We start from the raw sequence: 12,011 nt of genomic DNA on the forward strand, positions 1-12,011 counted from the left end.
CTTACTTGTTGTTGTTGACCCTGATCATTTTAAACGGCCAGCTCCCAGTTCGCTTGATAGCTTAATTGGTAGAGCTCTGCACCGGTATCGCAGTGGTCATGTAGTTCGAATCCTGTTCAAGCCTGAATTGTCCAACCTTTCCTTCCATTACGGCTAAAGTAGCGTTCACAACTGCGATGATCTTAAAACTTAACTTATTTCATTTCTGCAGTTCAAATGTATGTGTTTAATACATTGTTTCTTGAAAGTCAAAAACTTACCCAGTCATTTTAAAATGCGTTTAGAAAGTTCTTTTTTAGCTGAAATAGATGACTTCCCGGAATATTTTAGACTACGTAAAAACAGGTATTCAACTTAGGTATTTTCGCTAAAATTTCACGCAAAATCAACAATACCCCTTGGCCAACATGATGTCTTTAAGGAAAAGTCAATGGTGACCATTAAGATATCTCAATGTTGGACGCTTTGCCCTTTTTTGCTTTATTAGACCTCGTATTAACTTTTGCCAGACTACAGTTGCTGCAAACAACGCTTTAATAACACCGAAACATGTCGACAGAGAAGCTAAAAAAACAAAGACACAAAAGAGCAGGAATTATGCCTTCCTCCTTTTTATTCTCCTGCCAAGTTGTCCTCCTAGTAAGTTCTCCCTTAGTGAACTTGGCAAAAAGGTTGCGATTCATAGCTTTCCACATCAATCCATCAAAACACTCGGGCTTCAAAAACACTGTATGAAATAATTGCATCCTATCTTTTTGCTCCTTCATACTGTTGAAACGCCAGACTACAGACTGTGCAGACATTGTAGACCGGGGGTAAAATATGGTGTTACCCTCAATATTACTGAGAGCTAACCGTAAACAGGCTAACCTGAATGTTATTTAGGCTTAATAATTAGGCTAACTGAATGTTATTTAGGCCTAATTCAGGCTGACCAAATTTTCATTTTACAGACGATCTGCACAGTCTGCAATCTGCGTTTTTCAGTGTCCCGTTGAAACGACATCCTTTCGGTTTGCAAACCACCTATATGCAATTGTAGTTTGTTACAATATTGAATCCCCACCCCTTTGGAATAAAAAATATATCTAGGCATTGTGGGTAATAAGAAGCCAGGAGGTTTGTCTTCGTTTTCAATTGTTGTTCAATGGAAAGTATCGCTCATCTGTTTTGGCAATAGAAACGTTTGGGGGCCTCTCCGGGAGAAGAATAACTTTAAGTGTATTAGCAATGGATTTTCGTGGTGGCCAGAAAAACTGAGTGAAGAAAAGACCGTAGTTTAATGTCGAAAAACAAACCTTTGATTCGTACGTAACCCTATAGCCTGCTTGCGCGCGGTAATTTGTACTTCGGTCGCCATATTGGACGGGTGAAAGTCGGAAGATCTGGTACAAGTGGGGAATACACCGCCTGCCAGAAAACTAGTCTTTTCTCAAGACAAAAATTCAAATCCCGTCTACCAGCAGACGGGGTTTCTAATTGCTCGAGTAGGTGTCAAAAGAACAATGACGTATTATGACGTTGTCTTTTCTAAATTTCTTTAGGAAAAACTATTATTTTGAAGTCAGAACAGGAAACCGCTTTGATAAGTCTGCAAAGGGGACAAGATGTTCTAGCAGTTTTATCTACAGGCTTTGAAAACAGCATGATTTTCACCGTATTTGCACTGTCTGCGAGAGAGCTGAACAGACCAGTTTCTGTTTTGGTCATTTGCCTGCTCATGAGCATTATATTGGACTAAATTGCAGAGCTCAGGGTTTATGCTTGGCAGCTGAACTTACTCTTGAGAGTTTGCAAAAGATTATTGAGGACACTCCTTTCTTTTCTTCTTTGGCGGCTTCTTGAGAGTTGGAACATTTTCTCCCTAGATATTTTGAGCATGTAGTAAATGGATGTAGACGTAATACTGGAAAATAATGTAATATGGTAATAACACCTAATTTTTTAACATTCAAATACTAAAAGAGTAACGGAATAATAACAGAAGAAACTGAAAGCTAGTATATTTCTTTGCGGATATTAAAACAGTTGGGATGAAATGAAAAAAAGCTTTCTTAGCCTTACGAATTGAGTTGGAAAATATTTTTTCGATAGAAACTAACTTAATTGCCTATCTGATGCAATGTACTCCGACAGTTTGTCTACGGTTGCTTGGACACTGTTTTCTTGCTGCTTGAAGTTGGCTTCACAGAATTTTCAAACTTTCCATCTTGAACAAGAAATTGGAATGGGCAAAACCTACAACTATCGTTTGCTGCAGTTTTTGCCTGTTTGCTTACATTTTTTGCCCCTTTTTTGGGTGCAAGTGGACGCTCCAGAGCAAGTTTGTTTACAACTGCACGGTTAAGTGATTGACAGCTTTATTACAGTCTCTTACTTTATTGGTCAATTATTGTGGCGTGACATGTAAGTTTTCCGGCAAGAGGTGTATTTCCTACTCGTACCAGATCTTCCGACTTTCAGCCGTCCAATATGGCGACCGAAATACGAATTACCGCCTGCAAACGGCACGATGGAGAGCAAGGAACTTCAGATGCAGCCACAGAACATCTGTGCCAGTTAGGAAGTAAGGATCAGGAAGAGATTGCAATGCAATGATGGTGACGTGAATGAGAAGACTAGGAAAAGGCTTGTTTTGCTGATCGAAGAAAAAGTAGAAGAAACGTTAAAGGGAACGAGGGAGGAACAGTGGGAACACTTGGAGGAGATTCGGTCAAAAATTATATGGAGCATATGTTACACGCTTAAATCATATCGGAAAACGTTTTATTAAACCACAAGCTCCGTACTTTTAAACTACTCTCCGAGCAAATGGTTTTTTTCTCTCTCTAGATCCCAGCATACATTGCAGTTCATGAGCTTATGGTCACACACTCAACATAACATGTCACGCAGCCTGCACATAACCTGGTCTGCCCGTCGCTGGAATCGGTCGACACCGAGCCGGGTTTCTTCAAGTCAACAGGTGCTTTTAATTTCCTTATGTTGTTAAAAATGTGTTTTATTTTTATTTTTGACTCGGTGCAATCCAGCTCCTTATTTCTTTGAATTAGTGAATTCAAGTCAAAGCAACAGAGAGAAAAAAAGACAATGCAAGAGAGAGAAGGTAGAATGCATTTCTTTAAAACTGTTCGCAAAATCTCACTTCCGAGTCAGCATGACCGTTGAGATAATGTCACAGTTAACTGAAATTCAAACTACTTGATTCATGATCGCTTTATCTTGCATGTCCTGCGCGCAGCGCTGCAAATTTCTTCAGTGTATCAACAAATGACGTTGTGAAGGTTAAGCCTTCTCTTAAATCTGTTTTATTCCATTGAATATCAAATCCGGCATCTGTTTTGCCAGACGATGGCACGTCGAACACTTGTTTCACTCAGAAACCATCAGTATGGTTAGCAGTTTTTATAACTGAAATTGTCATCCTCTTAAAATATCTTAATATTATTTTTACTTGTGTTTCCCGCAGTTCAAGACATCTTTTCTCATTTTGGGGCTTCATTTCTATGTCTAGAGCCACTGCCTGCTCTTAGGCGCTGATAAATGCGTGACATCCATCGAAGGAGTTTCACTTCTGAAACACAGCTACGAACAATCTGTCGTCCATGACATGCTTGAATGCTATAACAAATGTAAAGCCGACACTCTATGTCAAAGCTTAAACTTCCATAGATATCAACACGTCTGCGAGTTAAAAAACCGAACAAAATCTTTAAATTTCCAACGCGACCTTGTTCCATATTCAAACTCATTTTACTTGGACAACCCACACAGAGGTAAATGTCACTTTAGCTCTTATCTTGTCTGGACGAGTGGTCACTGACTGCTTCACTCAACGTAACACATGCACTTGTTCATAAGAAAATTACTTCAATTAAGAACTTTGGTCGCAAGCACGCCGTTATTTTTTTTAGTTCTATGTCCGCATTAATTTAAAGGGCATTTTGAGGCTCAATCACACACAAAAAAAAAAAAAATTACTTAAAAACTAGACGCTCTTTTAATATAGAATGAGTGTTAAAAATTCCATTTCAGTGTTCATGTCTGTTTCCTCTTGCAAGCGAATCTAAGAGCAATTTTTTGTGATGTTAATTGGTTCTACTTTAAATAACATATAGATTTAGCCAAGCCTAAAAGCAGAGCTCCCGGCTTGTTTATTCTTACTGGCTGTAGGATTAGTGAAAATAGAAGGCTTTGGAACTGTCCGCCTTTTGGTTTTCCCGGATATTGCTTAATTATGTCATTTTATTCGCTGCCTAACTAGTGAACTCCACGGTTAATTTCACCTGAAAAACCGACTAATCGCATGGATCACGAAGGGATGAGTGTGATATCGGTTTTTCCAGAGAAATCTACCGTCGAATTCACTAGTTAGGCAATTAATTTTTCTTGAATCGCAAGAGCTTTAAATGAAAACAAGCAAATCCTCAGCAAGCGAACGAAAAAGGAAAGAAGCCATTTCAGCGTCGATTGTCAAAAGCCAGCGAATAGGAATCACGAATGTTTATTCGCGATCATCGTGTCCTTGAGGCTATAATTTTGCGATTATAGAAAGAAGAAAAAGGAACCAATTTGTCAGCTGAATATGGCGTTAGTAAACGGCAGATATTTGATATCCGCAAGAGCAAGGAAAAGATCATGACCTTTGCCGACACGTGTACAGGTATTCACAACGGACAGTGAAGATGTAGACCATATTGTTTTCCAAACGATATCTTAATGTAATCAGTTTTTGTTCCTCATTAATATTCATATTCTCAATTCTCCGGACCCTCGATTATCCGGACTATTTCGTCCAGTCCCAACTAGTCCGGATAATCGATGTTCGACTGTACTGGTGTACCGTTTTGTCGTTCTCGTTCTCACAGGCTCAAGTTTAGAGCTCATCGAGGGGCAAGTACTCCAAGTTCACCGCTGACCCGGGACTGGTTGTTGATTGGATCGCAGGCTCAAGCCAGGTCAGACACTCACACTCACACCTGAACGAGGCTTAATTTTTCGCGTTCTTTCTGTGGCTCGACGCGGCTACACAGCCATGCTACGTCAGCAAAGCTCTTGACAGTCGATGCATTTCGTGTTCAGGTACGGTTTGGAAAAAATATTTTTCTTGCATTTTGACACGTGTCAATTGACCATAACATTGATGTCCAATATCAAAGATGTATGCTTTAAACGCTACAGTGTCAACTGGAGTATTGCCTCCTCGATGAGCTCTAAACTTGAGCCCGTGTTATGGTTACGTGATACTGGTGACATTGGCATACATGGAGGGGCGGACGGACGGACGCACGGACGTTCATGACGTCATGGCTATAAAACCAAGTTTTCTCACATCGATGGCTTACCATATCTTCTTAACAATGATGCTCCGCGCGCGCAGACAGAGCTCCGCTATGAATAAAAACTAATTTTCGTTAGAAAAACTTCGCACTTAGACTCGCTTTGAAGAGGAGGCAGACATGAACTCAAAAATGGCCTATTGTATACCAAACGGTGTGTTGGTACCTTAGGAGAAGAGGTTCATTTCCAGATGTTTGGGTATGTTATTTTCTGTTAAGTCTGTGAATGTGGTATTAGATGGTTTTGAGATGGTTTTAAAAAGTGAACCTCAATTTCCTCACATTTAGAGGAATGAGCATTAGGGACTTAAGATCGACGACGACAGCCTCGTAGCCTCTTTCGCGATTATTCCTTCTCGTTCACATCGTACAGTGTTAGGGAAGCATGGTACGGGCGGTTTCAGAGTAAGAATAGAGAATGAAAAAGGTAAAAAAAAAAAAAAGGAAAGGAACTTTATTTAAGTGTTTAGTCGTTCTAGCGCTGGAGCACTAATTGGGGACACTGGAAACTGAAACTAACAATAAACGTAAATCAAATCAAATGTTGGTTTTTGAAGAGAGAGGAAAACCGGAGTACGCAAAGGAAAACCTCTCGGTGCAGAGAAGAGAGGCCAACGAACTCAACCCACATAAGACGCCGAGTTTGGAATCGAACCCTAGCCACATTAGTAGGAGGCCACTGCGCCCAATTCACATTTCTGCCCCAGTGTGCGGTGTCGTCAAAACAACAAATTTGGTGATTTCACCGAAGGCCCTCCAGTCCTCCACAGACGAGACAAGTTTTTATCGACTACTGCTTACAGTTAACAACTTGATTCAATCGAAAACTGGTGGTGTTAGAAAATAAGTTTCCACAGACTCTTAGTTGTCGATAACCGGTACGTTTTGAGTGAGCCTGGGAGAACCGCTGACTTTAAAAATCGTTTGCGTCGCTGCGAAATAAACTTTAGTTATCGATGACTTGCTCACAGTCGGGAGAAAGGGAGTTGTCGATAACAAAAAGGCCTCGTTTGTCATCGACAAGTAAATTATACTTTTCCTTTTCAAAACTGCTAAAATATTTTATTTGTCGTTTACAAACTTTGTTGTGGAAGTCTTGATTTTTCGCTGTTTGTGTCGTGATTCACACACGCATTGTTCTGTTATCGACAACCGAGAGGTCATCGATAACAACTTGGTTCGTCTGTGGAGTAACACAAAAAAGACTCTAAAACGCGTGCCGCACGTGCAGCACGATTTATTTTTCCTCTTCTGACCAATGATTGAATGTAGTGATTTGTGGCGTTGTCCTTGCGTCGCCGTTTCTCCCTCTGGATGTTTCCATGACAGCAAATTTCGATTTACCTAGAGCGACATTAAAATGAACTAGGATCTGACCTAATTTTCATATTTTCTTTTTCGGAATTTGGAAAGCTAATTTGGAATATTCTTCGCTTAGAGCAAAAATCATATCTTACCGTCTCGCACGTTTCTTAACTTAGCTAATATTTTATTTTTAAACGGCTTGAGAATGATAGAGATAAGGTAACCAAGATGACCCTTTGGATCCAGAAATAAAAATAAATTTAATAACAGTTTAATTCTGAATCGAGCTTGGCGAGTTAACTCGATTATGCCTGGATCTTTCTTTTTCGTGGAGAGAGGAACCTGGGTACAAAATTTGTCTTTTTGCCAGGTGCTCAGCCGTGCTCACCTCGTTAGCTTATTACCGGGCCGAGCATCTCGATGAAAGTCAAAGATCTTAATCGGTGTTTACAATGTCGAGCATGGTAAAACCCTTTACGGATGGGACGCGATTGGATACCACCCTCACTATCATGAATTTAATACATTTCACAACAGCATTTCTTGGCTCATCTCCATTGCAACCTGCAGTATCGTGCCAAGAAATCAAGCGCGCATCTTGGGGACAAGCGCTTAATGGTAGATACTGGCTATTTTCGGGAGGCCATGAGAACAAGCCTGCTGTGGCTTACTGTGATATGGAAAAGGGAGGTAAGTACTGTCAGCAAAGTTAATGGTAACTCGTACCCGCTTAGAAATTTATGGAGAGGACGGAGGAAAACGTAAATGCATTATCATAAATTAAGTTAAGGATTTGGGAGGCATGTTCCCCCAATTTTGACTTCAATTCCTCTGAAACATCTGGATGAAAACAGGAGTCCATGATTAGTAGCTTGCCTCTCCCATACAAGTCCTATCAGTCAACCTTTGCGTGCATCTTCCCTTTTTCAGATCTCCACGAGTTCTTTTGCTCTGCACGCACTGTTTAGAATGGCCAATCAAAATAAAGTTATTGTCAAAAGAAGACAAAAATAGCAAAAACGATGCATGCAAATTGTGCAAATTGGTGTAAATTGATGTAAATGTGAGTCTCCTGCGGGAGGGTGAGTTCTAAAAATAGAAAGATACGCGCAAAGGTTGACTCAAGGATATACTGCACGGGGAGGCTCCCACTCATGATCATGGGCTCCCGCTGGAAATAGTTTTTGAAACTTAGGAAATGAGCAGACGTCAGGCTTCGAAGTTAACTTTTACGTTTACCGTCGTACAGTTTCGTGACATTGATAATTGCTCTAAATGTACTTTGACTCAGTACAAGATTTTAGTTCTGAGAACAAGCACCGTGAAGAATAAGTTAACCTCTAGACTTACAAGTACCAGAAGCTCATGACCTTGAAGCGTTTAGCTCTGGTTCAGAACTGGGGTTTTTTTACTTAAAAAAACTTGCTTATTTAGATGTAACGTAGCTCGTGCATTTTTCCCCGCGTGCAGCTTCGATTCCATTTTTGTCCACATTTGGGCATAAAATTGGTGCCCTAAAACTTCCCCAGCTTTGTTTCAAGGGAAAGAGTTGCAAGTTACGCGCTGCACGATCATGTGCACCTGAAAGTACGCAATTGCTCAGAACTGAAAACTTTAATTCATAGTCGTATTCCAGTCAGTAATTCCCTAATGATAAATAATAATTCAGATGGAGTTCAAACTGACAGATCACTCGCAACGGCCTCACTTCGTCTGTTGTCGTCCTAAATGTTTCGAACATTTAAAAATTATCTCGACTTCGTCTCGGTTTTCATTCACCGATATTAACCGAGCCTGAGGTGAATAATTGTTTCAGAATAATTGAAACCTCATTCCCTGGGAGAAAAGCCCTGGGTACGAGGTTGGTATAATTACATAGTTGATTATTTGAAAACTATAAATTTTCTTTAAAACAATAAATTTCTTCATCTGTGACCTCAAGAAAACGGCTTACAGCCATTTTGAAAAAAAAACTGCTTGGGCGATTATCGTGTAATAGTCACCTCAAGTGCAACCAATTAGCTCAGAGAATTTTCAATAATCACCTGTGTAATTATACTAATAAAGTATTATTTCTGGCGGTGGAACGCATTGAAAAACAAAGAAATGTTCTTTTCTTTTCTTCAGTTGTCATAACGTGCACAGGATCCCCATGCAAAAATGGTGCAACCTGCGAGTATCAAGGTGAGGGAGAGTATTCATGCCAATGTCAAAAGGGGTTCACTGGTAGCCACTGTGAAACTGGTAAGTGTTTCTGGCTTTTTTTTTTATTGAATTGTTATCGATTCGGGATTTAAATAGCATGCAAGACTACACTGTCTTCAAATCACCCATAATCAGAAAGGTCCCTTCCTCCTAGTTGACTTACCTACGAAGATCGAAGGACCTCTGCTCACAGGTTAGGATTTTTGTGTATTGTATTTGTATACCTGGAACAAAACGTTTTATTCCCAAAGGATTTTGAATTGGGTACAACAATGAGTTAGCTCATTAAGTCCACTTTTTATTTTCCAGCAAAACGTAGTTTAAAAATATACATTTATCTGACGCTGATGGGGACTAGGCCAATTTGAGTAATTCTTACTCTTGGGTAGTAGACTCTCGGTACATTTTTCCCCAAAACCCGAAGTGGGAGAGATTCCACAATTTCTTTGAATCTCATAGCTTATTGAATGAATAATACTACTCCTAAAACCATACTGAAAATCAAACATTCACCATTACACAATACCAGATAGTGTTGTATGACGTCTGATTAATAGTTGCGGACGTCCGGGAAAACAGATTTCCGATCTAAAAATAGCTTTCTGAAATTAACATATCCCGGCCAAAGCTCGGCTCCTACACTCCCTTTCTGCCCCTCTTTTTCTCTTGGCGTAATGAAGATATTTCTACTCTAAAAGGGTCCGGGCAAAGTTCCTTAACATTTAAATTCTGCGAAGGGATTTTTGTATTTGAAGACAACTGCGAAACGAAGCACTTAAGTTTCTTTTCAAGATCATCGTGTTAAACTAATTATGAACAAATTTTCAAATTCTCGTTAGATCGTTACCCGTTGTCTTACATACAAATATAATCGACCATACCCATAGGGACCTTTCAGGGAACAACATGATCAACGAAACGACAGAGCAGAACAAGAACAACCACTGTTAAGACAATCAACTGCTGCACCAGCCGAGAAGTTGAACCAGGGACTGCCAGGATCAAATTCAAGTAGCGATCAGAAGGGGTCTTGAAAATATCATTGCAAGTGCCCTGCCTCCATGCCCCCACTGCCTACTCATTTTACTAACAACACCCGAGTTGTTTTCTTCGAGTTTTCTTCAGTTTTCTTGTATCTGGTTCAGTTATTGAAAGAAAGATGATACGTGGGTAACTTTAATTTGCCGTTCCCAATTTCTATTAATTTGTACTTCCCAATTCTTAACTGACATTCGATTAGTTTGAAAGTTTGGGAATACTAACCATTTTTTCATCTCATGTTATATTTTCTTAGATTTTAACGAATGTTCTAGCAACCCATGTCTTAATGGTGGAACGTGTATCGACGTCATCAATGGCTTCAACTGCACATGCCCAGCTTATTTAACTGGCGATCGTTGCGAACTTGGTCTCTGTGAGTCCTTACAGTACAAATACTAAAGATTTACATAAAAATTATTAAATGTGCGAGTTTGATACAAGTTGAATGAAACACAAAAACCAACAAAAGAGGCTTATTAGGTAATTAGAGAAAGAATGGCTAAGACCAGGATCCGGAACTGGACGTTATTATGGACCGAGTTATTTTTAGATTGATTTTCCCCGAAACTAGACCTTTCCAGATAATATAAAAAGTCTTGCATGAGATATTGTTAACATTGGGACTGAGGATGGTCACGTGCACCCGTCAAGACCAAATCTCAAGAACTCGTCTAAAAATCGCTTGATCTGAGAAGACGCCATGACATAACCTAGTTTTGGAGTTGTCGTTTCCTGGTTGTTGGCTCCTTCTAGGCCCTTTTCAAATATCACAGACAAAATTAGAGGATTTTTTTCCACTACTGAAACTAAGAGAAGCCAAGTAATCTTCATGTCCTCTGTGGTCATGAGACAAGCAGCAACCAAAAAAAAAACTGAACCGAAGAAAAAAGTTTCTGGGGTCCAAGTACGCTTTTGCAGATTGTGCATAATTCTTCCTATTTTTGAAAACGGTGCGTTGCAAGGAAGCACAATTGAGATATTTTAGAGTTACATTGGCTCATCTTTGGCAGGTAAGTTGACTCCCAAGAACGCTCTAAACGTTGTTCGATGTTTTTAGTGGTAGTTGCAGTTTATTGCGCCCGAGGACTGGGCCCTGTCCGGGAATCGGAAAACCCGTTGTAAACCATTACCATCTCACTACCTCTCTCATACGCAAGATATCCTGAAAATTATGGAGAAACACAATTTTTCCAAAAATTTTCAACAACACCTGATTCGGGCATTGAAAAAGACCGACAGCTGTGTGGAAACAGAATTCAAACCGTGTTGAAATCTTTGTGATACAAAAATACAAGCAATCGCTATTAACACGGATGCTCGGAAAGTAATTTTCTGTGTTATACACCTTATTCCAAAAGGGCCACCATTTTAGTATTCTTTTGTTTGCATGCAAAGTGAATTACCCCTTTTTGCCTCGTTCAACGTTAAATTTTCTTTTGAGAACGAGTCAACAAGGGCTAATTTGCAAACAAACAAAAGAATACTAAAATGACGGCCATTTTGGAATGAGGTGTATAATGCAACAATGAAATGTGGTAATGGTGTAATGAGAACTCCGGAGGAAAAGATGTTTTTCCTTTTTTTAAAATTTCAATTCGTCTTCCTAACAAATATCCTGGATGTTTCTATCTTCTCAGGCCAGGAATGCAACTCCTATATTCTGAACCAGGAAATTGACCGCAGTGTGACACATGCAACAATGGGCTCATCACAGAAATGCGACGAAACACTTGCAACCGGCTGGTACCGCTTTAACAGCACATCAGGTTTCAAAATGCCAACTACCTGCATAGCACCCAACAAGTGTAACACACATGCAACAGGCTGGCTAAACGGAACTCACCCAAGCCCCAAGGAGAGCATTGTAAGCAGGACCGTGTGCTTCAACTGGAGCGGCAAATGTTGCAACTGGCAGCTGGTAATAAGTGTTAGGAACTGTGGGTTATTCTATGTGTACAACCTGACCAAAACAGACACCTGCAAACTTCGTTACTGTGTCACTAACTGAACCCGATGGCTAACATCCAAACCTTTCAGGTTTGATGCAAGACAGGCGGGTCTACTTCAGTTCTTGGAGGGGAGCGTGGGCACGTGATACTTTCTTTCATTACCGAGGATAAC

General features: G+C 40.0%; 1 protein-coding gene across 1 annotated transcript in view; it reads left to right on the top strand.

The window, feature by feature from the left end:
- The first annotated feature begins 2,472 nt into the window (after nucleotides 1–2,472).
- The window catches only part of LOC138031368 (uromodulin-like), a 10,036-nt gene continuing 497 nt past the window's right edge, over nucleotides 2,473–12,011 (top strand). Inside the window, exons 1-5 of the mRNA XM_068879074.1 lie at nucleotides 2,473–2,566; nucleotides 7,182–7,334; nucleotides 8,772–8,888; nucleotides 10,144–10,263; nucleotides 11,528–12,011. The exon at nucleotides 11,528–12,011 is cut by the window's right edge and continues 497 nt beyond it. Coding sequence (XP_068735175.1) covers nucleotides 2,473–2,566; nucleotides 7,182–7,334; nucleotides 8,772–8,888; nucleotides 10,144–10,263; nucleotides 11,528–11,898 — 855 coding nt within the window. The 3' untranslated portion in view covers nucleotides 11,899–12,011. The remainder of the gene's footprint in view (nucleotides 2,567–7,181; nucleotides 7,335–8,771; nucleotides 8,889–10,143; nucleotides 10,264–11,527) is intronic.

The sequence above is a fragment of the Montipora capricornis genome, chromosome 14 (assembly GCF_036669925.1).
Source record: "Montipora capricornis isolate CH-2021 chromosome 14, ASM3666992v2, whole genome shotgun sequence".
Lineage (NCBI taxonomy): Eukaryota > Metazoa > Cnidaria > Anthozoa > Scleractinia > Acroporidae > Montipora > Montipora capricornis.